Source organism: Bombina bombina, chromosome 1 (assembly GCF_027579735.1).
Source record: "Bombina bombina isolate aBomBom1 chromosome 1, aBomBom1.pri, whole genome shotgun sequence".
NCBI classification, from domain to species: domain Eukaryota; kingdom Metazoa; phylum Chordata; class Amphibia; order Anura; family Bombinatoridae; genus Bombina; species Bombina bombina.
In genome coordinates, this window is record NC_069499.1 from 1,151,606,694 (window position 1) to 1,151,623,306 (window position 16,613).

At 38.4% G+C, this 16,613-nt stretch overlaps 1 protein-coding gene across 3 annotated transcripts in view; it reads right to left on the reverse strand.

The window, feature by feature from the left end:
• LOC128646139 (alanyl-tRNA editing protein Aarsd1-B) overlaps positions 1-16,613 on the reverse strand; it is a 192,509-nt gene that overhangs the window by 12,507 nt on the left and 163,389 nt on the right. For all 3 annotated transcript variants that reach the window (XM_053699573.1, XM_053699574.1, XM_053699577.1), the window contains 3 exons: positions 5,829-5,895; positions 5,415-5,506; positions 4,632-4,686 (listed from right to left, as the gene is read on the reverse strand). In XM_053699573.1, the coding sequence (XP_053555548.1) occupies positions 4,632-4,686; positions 5,415-5,506; positions 5,829-5,895 (214 nt within the window). The remainder of the gene's footprint in view (positions 1-4,631; positions 4,687-5,414; positions 5,507-5,828; positions 5,896-16,613) is intronic.

Sequence of the window (16,613 nt, forward strand, 5' to 3'; positions counted from 1 at the left end):
TTCCTTGCAAAAAAAAAAGTACTGCGTTTTATAAAAACATTCAAAATGCTTAAAGTGAAGGTAAACTTTGATGAATAGCAGTAGTAGATGGCGCTGGTCTATTGAGTGATTTTCTCTAGTAAGTGAAGAGAAAAAAGGCTTGATGCATATATTGAAGCCAATTAATATGGGTGCAGTATACTCACTCCATAAGATGAATCTTTACAGCTGAAAGGGAACGTAGCGTCAGATGGCAAGAGTCCACAGGTTCCTGGAGTCAAATACTGAATTTTCAGGTTTATCCAAAAGTGGACTATAAATGAATAGAGACCCAAATGACAAAAGTATCCAGTGTGTAATTGAAAAAAATTTAGTAACTTACTCCATAAATAAGGAGATTCAAGCTCAGCACAGCAAAACAAGATCTTGACAATCTTTCAACAAAGGATAAAACCTTTTATCCTTTGTTGAAAGATTGTCAAGATCTTGTTTTGTTTTGTATGTATGTGGGTTAATGTGTGGTGTGCATGCATATGAGTGTGTGTGTTTGAGGGTCTATGTGTTGTGTGCATGCATATGAATGTGTATGTGTGGTGTACGTGCATGTGTGGTGTGCATGCATATGAGTGTGTGTGTATGAGGATGTATGTGTGGTGTGCATGAATATGTATGTGTGGTGTACGGTGTGTGCGCATAGTGTGTGTTTTGTGTTTGGTGTACGTGCTGAGCATATGTATGTGTGGTGTGCATGTGTGGTGTGAGTGCATATGTGTGTGTATATGTGTAATGTGTATGCATATGCGTGTTTATGTGTGTGGTGTGCATGCATATGAGTGTATGTATATGGGCGGTTAAATAAAAAATGGGGAAATTAGTGGGCTGCTTTGCCTTAAAATGCCTGGGCCTATTTTTGGTCCCTGTCTGGCCCTGCTTGCAGTACTTTCGCTGCATATGAATACATACGTCATACACACTAGCTAGAGAGCAAGGTTTTTCCCTCACTCCCTAACATGCAGAAGCTGTCATGGGAATGTTTAAACATTAGAAAAGCTGCTGATGTAAACTAACAGCACTCAGCCGTTTCTCGCTCTCTGTTCAACTGTGCAGGTATCCCACACCCCCTTTGTCCTCACCGTTACTACGGCATTCCTGCAGACACTGAGATGGATATTTCACACACAGCTCTGTAAAACGATCTCAGCATCATATTTCATATGTCAATTACAAACTTTATCTTCTTTGAATGCTCTATTTAAATAGCCTATATTTTTTTGGAGTGTAGGATGTCCCTTTAATACATACCATGTACATTTGAAGAAAATCAATGTTTTGTGAGCTATGAAGATGTAAACCTTTTTCATAGAAACTTAGCTCTGTTCCATGAAAGCATAGTGTGGCAGGCTCCGGTACAATTTTAACTTCTATCACCAAAGTTACCTCTATTAGGTAAACTTTCCTGAAACTTAGCTACTTTCAATGATTGCATACCTAAGTAGGCTAAAAAACGTGAATGTGCCTTAAGCACTATGAGTTAGATTACAAGTGCAGCGCAAACTAGCATTCCCACTCGATCGATAACATCGATAGATGGAGACATTTGGTGCTTATATTATGAGTTGAAAGTAAAAAGTTTGTGCGTGAGCAAAAACCACAAGCACACAAAAAAAAATATTGCGATTGTTTAACTTCTTGTCCATAGACTTCAATGGAGCGCAAAAACTGCGACGAAAAACTAACACCCATACTCACTCGCTAACCCAACTGTATATTTTCAAGTGTGCTAAACCCACATTCCAATGTTCTTCACATAGAAGAATATGTTCTATGTATTCTTAAATAAATATTTCTATATGTATCTGAACAGTATTATTTATATATATATATATATATATATATATATATATATATATATATATATATATATATATATATACACATGGTATATATATATATATATATATATATATATATATATATAAAAAAAAAATCGCAACAGGCAGTAGTAACACGCGAGTAAGGGAGATGTAATTTAGATAACAGGAAGTAATGTACATATGTATATATGAGCCTAGGAGCAGTGTATAAGGCACTGGCTAAATAAATGTACGCAAATGCAACAATACACTAAGAGTGTGATACACTGTCAATAATGACACAGAGATTGAAACATTATTACACATTTAGTAACTTAAAATAAGTAACACAGTATTCTTGTATGTATACAATAACACTATAAGTCTTTTATAAAATCGAGGATACCGGATATAATACTACACTTTACACTTCCGGTCCTCACAGTGGAACGCAAAATATGCGGTCCACACACACACTGTTTGGCGTCACCACACTGAGAAATTTCCACACACAGGTATTTTTGATTTAGTTTTGATTTGGTTAATGAGCAACATGCTTCTATTTAAGTTTGTTTGATGCACTGTATGTTTATGCTGATGATGGGGTAGATTACCCCGAAAACGTTTCATTAAAATTTACTACGTTTTTTCACTAAAAGACCTGAGAGTGCGACCATTACTTTTGGAATATATATATATATATATATATAAATATTTAATAATAAAAAGTACATTATTCTCTATGTGAAGAACATAGGAATGTAAAATATGCATTCTGCGCATCATGTTTCGCGATTTTGATTTTAACGTGGTCGGGTTATTGCACAGGAAAACTTAGTAATCTTAAGGAGCATTATTGAAATATTAAATATAAAATAATAAAAAATATTAAATATTATTAAAAATATTTAAACACACTGTAAAATATTCTAAATAATCCATAGAATAGATGTATATTTTTTACAGTATGTTTAATCATTATTATACATTTTTCAAATGTTTTATATTTAATATTTCAATAATGCGCCTTAAGATTACTACGTTTTTATGTGTGCTAACCCGATTGCGTTAAATCTAAATTGTAAAATCCGATTAAAGGCCTTTGCAGGCCTTTTTTTTCCTAACACATAAAAATTCATATCTTCAAGCCCTTAAACTTTTAACTGCAATTTTAAGTGTATTTTTGATGTTTTTGTGCCACTTTTTTGTCTTGTTTAACAGTTAACCAGAGCTCTAAACCTGATGCAATTTAAATTCGACTGCACTCAAACGCGTTTACTTTGAACTCGTAATGCGCACGCTATTTCCAATGAGCGCAAAGAGCTGCAAAGCACAGTCAGTGCGTCACTCGTATTCTATCCATTTATCTATAACACTGTTAAAAACCACTGAGCTGCTTTATAGTGGTCACTACACGTGGATGCCTTTGAGCCTACTTAGGTATGCTCTCATGGAAAGGAGCTAAGTTTCAATCAAGAGAAAAAGGTCAGTTTAATAACAGAAATAAAGTGTAAAGTTTTAAAATCGTACGCTCTGTCTGTATCATGAAAATTGGAAAGTGTTGTAAAATTGAATGCTATATCTCAATCATGAAAGTTTAGTTATGATTTCCATATCCCTTTTATTCAGCTATTTGCTAGTGTGAGAGACAGACCACATAGCACGTAACATTCGTTTATCATCTGTTGTGTCACTCACTACGGGATTCCATACTGCCTTTAAAAGTAACATGGGCACAAGAACTGTGCATTGGGAGCTTCATGAAATGGGTTTACATGACCGAGCAGCTGTACACAAGCTTTACATCAACATGTGCAATGCCAAGCATTGGCTGGAGTGGTATAAAGGATGGCACCATTGGAATCTGGAGTGATAAACCCTGCTTCACTATCTGGTAGTCTGATGGGTTGTTTTTCAGGGTTTAGGCTAATCCCCTTAGTTTCAGTAAAGGGTCATCTTAATGCTACAGCATACAAAGATATTTTAGACAATTGGGTACTTCCTATTTTGTGGTAAACGTATGGGAGAGGTAATTTCCTGCTCCTGTGCACGAGAGGTCCATAAAGACATAGTTTCATGAGTTTTCTGTAGAGGAACACGAGTGGCCTGCACAGAGCCTTAACTTTAACCTGATTGAAATAATTTGGAATAAATTGGAATGCCGATTGTGAGCCAGACCTTCTTGTCCAACATTAGCGCCTGACCTTACAAATGCTCTTTTGGCTGAATGGGTATAAATTCCCACAGACACACTCCAAAATCTTGTGGAAAGCCTTCCTAAAAGAGTGTTAGCGTTATAACCAAAATATGGGGGACAGCTCCATATTAATGCCCATGGTTTCTGAAGATAGACAAATAGATGATATATAAATACAGTATATATAGATATACTGTATCTATTAGGGGTGGGGAAATATCACAGTAGTTTACAAGTCCAGAGGGAAAAAAAGTTACTAGACCATTCAATGTAAAAAAAAATGTATTTAAAAAATGTATGTCCCTATACTGAAAACACTTTTGACGTTAACGTTTGAATGTTTTGGCCCTGTCCACTGATAAATCTGTGGAAGTCTAGAGGACTTTTATCCCACACATCTGTTTGCACTTCCTGTTAGTTTCAAAACCAAAATAAATTGCTTAACTTATAACTAGCGCACTTCATATGCATCATAAAAACATATTGCTATGAATGTCATTTCTATATCCTTTTAATACCACTTTTTTTTTACAAAGCTCAGCAATCTGGAAACAATATATTTTCTTTTGCAAAATACTTAACAGTAATAATAAATAACTCACCTCTGTTCCAATTTCATTAGCAATAATATTCATAAACTCATTATCACCTTCCTTTCTGTTAAGCAAAAAAAATTGCTGGGGTTAAAAATGAAATAGTTCAAACTTCAAAGCATAAAAGCAAACTTAACAGATCTTGCTTTTTCCTTGCTTAAAGGAACTTACGGTATTACATAATTAATATTTAAAGGGATATTAAACAGTGCACCTTTGGTAAGAAAAAATATGTTAAATACAACTAAACATTAAAAGAAACAGACTGTATAAAAAAACAGCAAATAACTTACTTGTTTTCTTGCAAAATAAGCACTTAGAACTTCTCAGCATAGCCAGTGCTTTCAGGGTAATAAACAAACTGACATGTTGGCAACTTAAATTGTATTTTGCCTGTTCTGAGCATGGGCAAAGCTGACTCTGTTTATCTAGTCTATTCAATTAATAGTAAACCAGCTCATGCTACTCTAGAGGTTTTATGACATCATGCTATAAATGTCTTGCTGTAGAGACCACAGCCAACTTATAGGGCTGTGACATGAATTAATGGACATTGCACAAACGAAATTTAAAAAAAAGAAATAAAAAGGTAAAATCCATTTTAAAATATGAATAATACATATTGCAATGATTTATATTTTTATTGCAACAATGAAACAGGTTGTTTCATATCCCTTTAATAGCAAAACATTTATTTTCTATAGAAATCATTTGTAATGATGAGCTCTATTGCTGATATAGAAAAAAAGATGAGTTTTATGTTGCTTTAATAGTCTTATATTCCCATCTTACTTGTGTAAACAGAAGATTTTCCCTCTGTCTGTTCTGCTGTTGAAGCTTTGGGCAGTAAGGACGGCAAGATCTCTAAGCAAGGTTAAGTTATTCTGAAAAAGAAAATGAAATAAATAAAGCAGCATCAGTGCATTACTGTTTTAACATCACATACTGTTTGGCCTTAATTACTTAATAATAAAGGAATCACAATAAAGAGACCTTTCAATAGCAATATAATAACACCAACATCGACAGAGAAGGATAACCATGGTGGTGAGGGCCAATCCTTAATGTTATTTAATAAATTGATAATGATGACTTCATTTGCACCATAATCATTGCGCTACTTGTACAGTGATACACAAGATGACCACGTGCACCAGTAACAGGAACCCAGGAGATCACTTTGAAGCTCAAGGAGATCTCACATACCTTCTGAAGCAAACGTACAGTTTTCTGCAATTTATCCACAGCTTCCACATGTTCCTCTGGCCCATTCCTATTAACAAAGTGATACAGGAAGTTTCTTATCAAATAAAAGCATGTTTAGCCCACATGATATTATTATCATTAGTGACGCTTTATAAGGATGTGGCAGATATTGTTGGCACGGTGGTAAAACAGTTGGAATGACATTGTCATGTTAGTGATTTAAAAAAATCATGGTGAAGGAATAGTTAATGTTCAAAAAGGTTGTATATTATACAGGTGAAATATTTAGATGTTGAGATCTTACTTATGAAGCTGTACAATATTAAGATGAGTAATATTTTGTGATAAGTAATAATTAATGGTACATAAAAGTGCAAAAAGAAAACACTCTAAAGCTTTTGTATTATTGCAGAGCTGGAAGCTAGCTGAGCACATCTAGTAAGCCAATGACAAGAGGCATATATATGTGCAGCCGCCACCACCAATCACCGGCTCTTTCACAGAAGTGGATTCTCCTGAGCCGACATAGTTATGCTTTCCATGCAAAAGTGTAATCTGTCCGACGGCGCTAACTATCAAGACCAAGGCTCCTATAACAATTGGGTCTCTAGATACCCAAAAAAAGAACAAAGAGATGGGGTGTGTTAGGAGCGCCTAATAAAAGGCTAGGTCTAAATGTAGGGTATAGACTAAAAGTGTCAGTTTGGTACGCTATGAGGATCCTACAGTGGTATAATAATGGGATCTTTAAATTATACAATTTAACAAGTTTAATATCACATATAATAACAGCAGAAAATCACAGGTTAAAAAAGCATAAAAGTATATGGATCCATGATACTTAATAAAAACAATTGCAATAAAAACAATTGCAATAAAAATAATCCAAAAATGGCATTAATATTGATGCAAGGACAAATAGAAAAGTAAAAACAGTAAAGTAATATAAATGAAAATACAATAAAATACAATAAGTGACTGTGTGCGATGTCTAGTAAAAATCAATGAGATATACAGTGGAAATTATGTATCAAACATGTATAAAAACATATAGAAAAAATACAATAGATTGAAAGTCTTGTGAAAAGTGAATCCGGCGAAAAAAGAATGTGTGGAAATGTCAATAAAAAATATCAAAAAGAAATGAAAAATATATATGTGTCAAAAATCCAAAAAAACAAAACAAAAAAAAACAATAGAAACAATCTATATGAGTAGATTAGAATATCCTCGTGATCCAAATGTCAATCCAAAAGCACGTATGTAAATCCAATATTGTGATAATAATAAAAAGTGTTCCAACAGTGAAAAATCCAATAAAAACAAAGCAAAAATGTCGTATATCAGAAAGTCAAAAACAGTGAACGCTGGTTAATAAAAATATGTAAACAAACTTCATAAAAAATAAGCTTCATAAAAATATATGAGAAACAAAAAGACCAAAAAACAAATCCTGTGAAAAAATATATAGAAAATCCAATCCCTGTGAAAAAAGAAAAAAATACAACATAGAGTAGTATTGTTTAAAATATGCTTGCAATTATAGGAATAAAACTCACCATATATGCCAACGCGTTTCGGCCCACCAATAGGGCCTTTTTCAAGACTGATATATGGTTGGTGAGAAAGCTTGTTATATACCTGTTTGGATTAGAAAATTGCGCCAAAATTGCCCCAATTGCGCCAAAAACAGAATTTATGTTTACCTGATAAATTACTTTCTCCAACGGTGTGTCCGGTCCACGGCGTCATCCTTACTTGTGGGATATTCTCTTCCCCAACAGGAAATGGCAAAGAGCCCAGCAAAGCTGGTCACATGATCCCTCCTAGGCTCCGCCTACCCCAGTCATTCGACCGACGTTAAGGAGGAATATTTGCATAGGAGAAACCATATGGTACCGTGGTGACTGTAGTTAAAGAAAATAAATTATCAGACCTGATTAAAAAAACCAGGGCGGGCCGTGGACCGGACACACCGTTGGAGAAAGTAATTTATCAGGTAAACATAAATTCTGTTTTCTCCAACATAGGTGTGTCCGGTCCACGGCGTCATCCTTACTTGTGGGAACCAATACCAAAGCTTTAGGACACGGATGAAGGGAGGGAGCAAATCAGGTCACCTAAATGGAAGGCACCACGGTTTGCAAAACCTTTCTCCCAAAAATAGCCTCAGAAGAAGCAAAAGTATCAAACTTGTAAAATTTGGTAAAAGTGTGCAGTGAAGACCAAGTCGCTGCCCTACATATCTGATCAACAGAAGCCTCGTTCTTGAAGGCCCATGTGGAAGCCACAGCCCTAGTGGAATGAGCTGTGATTCTTTCGGGAGGCTGCCGTCCGGCAGTCTCGTAAGCCAATCTGATGATGCTTTTAATCCAAAAAGAGAGAGAGGTAGAAGTTGCTTTTTGACCTCTCCTTTTACCGGAATAAACAACAAACAAGGAAGATGTTTGTCTAAAATCCTTTGTAGCTTCTAAATAGAATTTTAGAGCGCGAACAACATCCAAATTGTGCAACAAACGTTCCTTCTTTGAAACTGGTTTCGGACACAGAGAAGGTACGATAATCTCCTGGTTAATGTTTTTGTTAGAAACAACTTTTGGAAGAAAACCAGGTTTAGTACGTAAAACCACCTTATCTGCATGGAACACCAGATAAGGAGGAGAACACTGCAGAGCAGATAATTCTGAAACTCTTCTAGCAGAAGAAATTGCAACTAAAAACAAAACTTTCCAAGATAATAACTTAATATCAACGGAATGTAAGGGTTCAAACGGAACCCCCTGAAGAACTGAAAGAACTAAATTGAGACTCCAAGGAGGAGTCAAAGGTTTGTAAACAGGCTTAATTCTAACCAGAGCCTGAACAAAGGCTTGAACATCTGGCACAGCTGCCAGCTTTTTGTGAAGTAACACAGACAAGGCAGAAATCTGTCCCTTCAGGGAACTTGCAGATAATCCTTTTTCCAATCCTTCTTGAAGGAAGGATAGAATCTTAGGAATCTTAACCTTGTCCCAAGGGAATCCTTTAGATTCACACCAACAGATATATTTTTTCCAAATTTTGTGGTAAATCTTTCTAGTTACAGGCTTTCTGGCCTGAACAAGAGTATCGATAACAGAATCTGAGAACCCTCGCTTCGATAAGATCAAGCGTTCAATATCCAAGCAGTCAGCTGGAGTGAAACCAGGTTCGGATGTTCGAACGGACCCTGAACAAGAAGGTCTCGTCTCAAAGGTAGCTTCCAAGGTGGAGCCGATGACATATTCACCAGATCTGCATACCAAGTCCTGCGTGGCCACGCAGGAGCTATCAAGATCACCGACGCCCTCTCCTGATTGATCCTGGCTACCAGCCTGGGGATGAGAGGAAACGGCGGGAACACATAAGCTAGTTTGAAGGCCCAAGGTGCTACTAGTGCATCCACTAGAGCCGCCTTGGGATCCCTGGATCTGGACCCGTAGCAAGGAACTTTGAAGTTCTGACGAGAGGCCATCAGATCCATGTCTGGAATGCCCCACAGCTGAGTGACTTGGGCAAAGATTTCCGGATGGAGTTCCCACTCCCCCGGATGCAATGTCTGACGACTCAGAAAATCCGCTTCCCAATTTTCCACTCCTGGGATGTGGATAGCGGACAGGTGGCAGGAGTGAGACTCCGCCCATAGAATGATTTTGGTCACTTCTTCCATCGCTAGGGAACTCCTTGTTCCCCCCTGATGGTTGATGTACGCAACAGTTGTCATGTTGTCTGATTGAAACCGTATGAACTTGGCCCTCGCTAGCTGAGGCCAAGCCTTGAGAGCATTGAATATCGCTCTCAGTTCCAGAATATTCATCGGTAGAAGAGATTCTTCCCGAGACCAAAGACCCTGAGCTTTCAGGGATCCCCAGACCGCGCCCCAGCCCATCAGACTGGCGTCGGTCGTGACAATGACCCACTCTGGTCTGCGGAATGTCATCCCTTGTGACAGGTTGTCCAGGGACAGCCACCAACGGAGTGAGTCTCTGGTCCTCTGATTTACTTGTATCTTCGGAGACAAGTCTGTATAATCCCCATTCCACTGACTGAGCATGCACAGTTGTAATGGTCTTAGATGAATGCGCGCAAAAGGAACTATGTCCATTGCCGCTACCATCAACCCGATCACTTCCATGCACTGAGCTATGGAAGGAAGAGGAACGGAATGAAGTATCCGACAAGAGTCTAGAAGCTTTGTTTTTCTGGCCTCTGTCAGAAATATCCTCATTTCTAAGGAGTCTATTATTGTTCCCAAGAAGGGAACCCTTGTTGACGGAGATAGAGAACTCTTTTCCACGTTCACTTTCCATCCGTGAGATCTGAGAAAGGCCAGGACTATGTCCGTGTGAGCCTTTGCTTGAGGAAGGGACGACGCTTGAATCAGAATGTCGTCCAAATAAGGTACTACAGCAATGCCCCTTGGTCTTAGCACAGCTAGAAGGGACCCTAGTACCTTTGTGAAAATCCTTGGAGCAGTGGCTAATCCGAAAGGAAGCGCCACGAACTGGTAATGCTTGTCCAGGAATGCGAACCTTAGGAACCGATGATGTTCCTTGTGGATAGGAATATGTAGATACGCATCCTTTAAATCCACCGTGGTCATGAATTGACCTTCCTGGATGGAAGGAAGAATAGTTCGAATGGTTTCCATCTTGAACGATGGAACCTTGAGAAACTTGTTTAAGATCTTGAGATCTAAGATTGGTCTGAACGTTCCCTCTTTTTTGGGAACTATGAACAGATTGGAGTAGAACCCCATCCCTTGTTCTCTTAATGGAACAGGATGAATCACTCCCATTTTTAACAGGTCTTCTACACAATGTAAGAATGCCTGTCTTTTTATGTGGTCTGAAGACAACTGAGACCTGTGGAACCTCCCCCTTGGGGGAAGCCCCTTGAATTCCAGAAGATAACCTTGGGAGACTATTTCTAGCGCCCAAGGATCCAGAACATCTCTTGCCCAAGCCTGAGCGAAGAGAGAGAGTCTGCCCCCCACCAGATCCGGTCCCGGATCGGGGGCCAACATTTCATGCTGTCTTGGTAGCAGTGGCAGGTTTCTTGGCCTGCTTTCCCTTGTTCCAGCCTTGCATTGGTCTCCAAGCTGGCTTGGCTTGAGAAGTATTACCCTCTTGCTTAGAGGACGTAGCACTTTGGGCTGGTCCGTTTCTACGAAAGGGACGAAAATTAGGTTTATTTTTTGCCTTGAAAGGCCGATCCTGAGGAAGGGCGTGGCCCTTACCCCCAGTGATATCAGAGATAATCTCTTTCAAGTCAGGGCCAAACAGCGTTTTCCCCTTGAAAGGAATGTTAAGTAGCTTGTTCTTGGAAGACGCATCAGCCGACCAAGATTTCAACCAAAGCGCTCTGCGCGCCACAATAGCAAACCCAGAATTCTTAGCCGCTAACCTAGCCAATTGCAAAGTGGCGTCTAGGGTAAAAGAATTAGCCAATTTGAGAGCATTGATTCTGTCCATAATCTCCTCATAAGGAGGAGAATCACTATCGACCGCCTTTATCAGCTCATCGAACCAGAAACATGCGGCTGTAGCGACAGGGACAACGCATGAAATTGGTTGTAGAAGGTAACCCTGCTGAACAAACATCTTTTTAAGCAAACCTTCTAATTTTTTATCCATAGGATCTTTGAAAGCACAACTATCCTCTATGGGTATAGTGGTGCGTTTGTTTAAAGTGGAAACCGCTCCCTTGACCTTGGGGACTGTCTGCCATAAGTCCTTTCTGGGGTCGACCATAGGAAACAATTTTTTAAATATGGGGGGAGGGACGAAAGGAATACCGGGCCTTTCCCATTCTTTATTAACAATGTCCGCCACCCGCTTGGGTATAGGAAAAGCTTCTGGGAGCCCCGGCACCTCTAGGAACTTGTCCATTTTACATAGTTTCTCTGGGATGACCAACTTGTCACAATCATCCAGAGTGGATAATACCTCCTTAAGCAGAATGCGGAGATGTTCCAACTTAAATTTAAATGTAATCACATCAGGTTCAGCATGTTGAGAAATGTTCCCTGAATCAGTAATTTCTCCCTCAGACAAAACCTCCCTGGCCCCATCAGACTGGGTTAGGGGCCCTTCAGAAACATTATTATCAGTGTCGTCATGCTCTTCAGTATCTAAAACAGAGCAGTCGCGCTTACGCTGATAAGTGTTCATTTTGGCTAAAATGTTTTTGACAGAATTATCCATTACAGCCGTTAATTGTTGCATAGTAAGGAGTATTGGCGCGCTAGATGTACTAGGGGCCTCCTGAGTGGGCAAGACTCGTGTAGACGAAGGAGGGAATGATGCAGTACCATGCTTACTCCCCTCACTTGAGGAATCATCTTGGGCATCATTGTCACATAAATCACATTTATTTAAATGAATAGGAATTCTGGCTTCCCCACATTCAGAACACAGTCTATCTGGTAGTTCAGACATGTTAAACAGGCATAAACTTGATAACAAGTACAAAAAACGTTTTAAAATAAAACCGTTACTGTCACTTTAAATTTTAAACTGAACACACTTTATTACTGCAATTGCGAAAAAACATGAAGGAATAGTTCAAAATTCACCAAATTTTCACCACAGTGTCTTAAAGCCTTAAAAGTATTGCACACCAAATTTGGAAGCTTTAACCCTTAAAATAACGGAACCGGAGCCGTTTTGAACTTTAACCCCTTTACAGTCCCTGGTATCTGCTTTGCTGAGACCCAACCAAGCCCAAAGGGGAATACGATACCAAATGACGCCTTCAGAAAGTCTTTTCTAAGTATCAGAGCTCCTCTCACATGCGACTGCATGCCATGCCTCTCAAAAACAAGTGCGCAACACCGGCGCGAAAATGAGGCTCTGCCTATGCTTTGGGAAAGCCCCTAAAGAATAAGGTGTCTAAAACAGTGCCTGCCGATATTATTATATCAAAATACCCAAATAAAATGATTCCTCAAGGCTAAATATGTGTTAATAATGAATCGATTTAGCCCAGAAAAAGTCTACAGTCTTAATAAGCCCTTGTGAAGCCCTTATTTACGATCGTAATAAACATGGCTTACCGGATCCCATAGGGAAAATGACAGCTTCCAGCATTACATCGTCTTGTTAGAATGTGTCATACCTCAAGCAGCAAGAGACTGCTCACTGTTCCCCCAACTGAAGTTAATTGCTCTCAACAGTCCTGTGTGGAACAGCCATGGATTTTAGTGACGGTTGCTAAAATCATTTTCCTCATACAAACAGAAATCTTCATCTCTTTTCTGTTTCTGAGTAAATAGTACATACCAGCACTATTTCAAAATAACAAACTCTTGATTGAATAATAAAAACTACAGTTAAACACTAAAAAACTCTAAGCCATCTCCGTGGAGATGTTGCCTGTACAACGGCAAAGAGAATGACTGGGGTAGGCGGAGCCTAGGAGGGATCATGTGACCAGCTTTGCTGGGCTCTTTGCCATTTCCTGTTGGGGAAGAGAATATCCCACAAGTAAGGATGACGCCGTGGACCGGACACACCTATGTTGGAGAAAAGTGACCTTATGAACCGGAAGTAGAATTCAACCGGAAGTGGGGAATATTAGTTGTTAATGAGATTGTGTATATCCCTTTACGATATTAAAATAATTAGTTTGGCCCATCTTGTCATATTATAGTAGTGGTCAACTTATAGTGCCATCATATATAAGTATTTCTGTAAGGCTGAATGTGTATCTTAATGCCTGTAACATTGCTAGTTACCTTATTGCACTAAAAACCGGATATCCGCCGCTAAACCGGAAGTTGATGGAAACCAGATGTTGACGAAACCGGAAGTTGACGAAAAACCGGAAATCGGTATATTTCGTCAAAACCGGAACAGACCTATGAGGGGGTAAACATGTGTCTGGTGTATTAATCAGTGCACATCTCTTATATTGGGAACAAAACGGAAAAGGTATATTGTGGCTCTTGTTACTATCGATTAATTGGTATACATCATTGGATATTAGTAATTATGGTACTGAATAAAAACGTTTTATAATTGATATTTAATCCTTTTTATAAAATATGTAACTGTAATCTTCCACCTGGTATTAAAGATAAATCTCTTCCCGTGAACCTATGATGTAGTATCTGTGTCTTGTGTATAGTCCTATTAGAAAATAATAGGACCTAGATATCAATTATATATAAGGGTTCTGTAGGTATAAATCTTATACATAATTTGAAGTGTGGATGGGTCATTCTAATTATGACCTGTCTGTTAATGTATAACTATATCTGAGTGCTAGACAATAATAAAGAGATCAATATAATATAATTAATATAATAATAAAGAGATCAATATAATATAATTATGAAAACATTAGCTCCAAAAAATGACAAGAATAGGGGGATTGTGCCTCCTGACCATTCATCAAATGGGAATAATTATTCTAAAGGGAGGACTATATATACTTTAGTATTATATACTGGTAAAATTATTAAGACCTGGACTTCTGGTAAGTTTATGAGGATAGGGGGAGTAACCTCTTCATATAAATGTCCGTGCCTATTAAAAAGTGTGACAGGTGTTGAGTATATAAAGTCATTTATTTCAGATGTAATAGATGGGATAAGTCCTCCTTATTGTTGAGGCCCTTTGGGTAAAGACAGTCAAGTTCGTAGATCCATCTTGATTCGGCTACAAGAAGTCTCCTTTCATAGTCACCACCTCTCCAATTCGGTTTCACTCGTTGGATTCCATAATAGTTGAAATCTTTGAGACTGCATTTATGGTGAGTGGTGAAATGTTTATACATGGCAGTTTCAGTGTTGCCGTGTTCGACTTGTAAGATGTGTTCTCGAATCCTGTCTTTTAGTAATCTTGAGGTTTGGCCCACATATTGCAGTCCACAGCTGCATTGGATTACCTATATTACACCTTTGCTGGTACATCTTATTAGGTCTTTAATAAGATGTTCCTTCTTAGAGTGATTAGATTTGAATTTCTTAATCTTAAGACCTCTTTTACACGCATTACAATTTATGCAAGGGAAAAAACCTTTGATTATTTTGCCAAAGACATCTTGTGTTCCTGTTGTTCTTGAGCGTGGAACACTAGGTGATAGCATGTTCCTTAAGTTGTCTGATTTCCTATAGATGAATTTTGGTTTGTCTGCCAGTATTTCCCCTATGGTGTCGTCATTCTTCAATAGCGGCCAATTCTTCTCAATTATTCTTTCTATTAGATGTCGGTTCTCACAGTATTGCGTGATGAATGCTACATCAATAGTATTCTTGTCATTCGATGTCTTATTTCTCTTGTCTTTATATTGGAGCAGTTCCTTACGATCCCGTTTTCGGACTTCTTCAATCCCTTTATCGATCATTTCTTCCTCATAACCTCTTTCTATGAAGCGTGCTTTGAGAGTCTCAGCTTGTGTCTCCCATAGTTCAGGGTCTGAGCAATTCTTTTTTAGTCTGAGTAGCTGCCCCTTGGGGATATTCCTTTTCCACCTGGAATGGTGGCAGCTGTTGATGTGTATATAATGACTACAGTCCACAGGTTTAAAATATGTTGATGTTTTAATTTTGTTGTTTTCGACTGTGATCCTAAGATCTAGAAATGTGATCTCTGAGTTACTAATTTCATAGGTGAATTTCAGATTATGAATATTATTGTTCATAACCACAATGGTATGTTCCAGGTCTTCTCTTGTGCCCTTCCATACCATCAAAATATCATCTATATATCGATGATATGAAACCAGGTACGCGCTTGCTGGGCAGGAGTCCCAGAAAATGGTTTCCCATTTGCCCATGTATAAGTTGGCATAGCTAGGCGCGAACCTGGTCCCCATGGCTGTGCCGCACAGCTGTTTATAGAAGGTGCCATTGTGGTTAAAATAATTGTGAGTTAGTATATAAGAGATCCCTTCAAGGATAAATGTCTTCTGTGTATCTGGTATGCTCTCATCTTTGTTTAGAAAATATTGTACCGCCTCTACACCACCTTCATGTGGTATACTGGTGTAGAGGGAAGCTACATCACAGGTCACGAGTAGGTACCCTTCTTCCCAACTTATGTTGTTCAGAATGTTTAATATTTGTGTGAAGTCACGTATGTAAGAAGGTAATGTCACAACATACTTTTGAAGGTTTTTATCTAAGTACTCCGATAGGTTACTAGATAGGGAGCCAATCCCGGAGATTATAGGTCTTCCTGGTGGGTGGTGAAGTGACTTGTGTATCTTGGGTAGATAGTAGAACACTGGTGTAATAGGGTGTTTAATTCCTATATACCGAAATTCTTTGTTGTTGAGTATGTTGTTCTCATGAGCTTCTCCCAAGATATCATCAATCTCTTCCTTAAATCGGACCACAGGGTTACTATTAAGTATTTCATAGGTATCTTGATCAGACAGGATTCTCATACATTCTGCATCGTAGTCAACTTTGTCAAGGACTACAATGCCTCCTCCCTTGTCCGCAGGTTTGATTACTACATCGTTATTCTTCTCCAGGCTTCTGATGGTTCGAATTTGGTTCCTTGAGAGATTTTGTTTGTGTTTGGAAAGTTGAGTGTGGTTGATGTTCTTCAATTCATTACATACTACAGTTTCGAATGATTCAATGGCACTACCTTTACTCGCTGTCGGATCGCTGTTTTATCCGACAGCGAGTAAAGGTAGTGCCATTGAATCATTCGAAACTGTAGTATGTAATGAATTGAAGAACATCAACCACACTCAACTTTCCAAACACAAACAAAATCTCTCAAAGAACCAAATTCGAACCATCAGAAG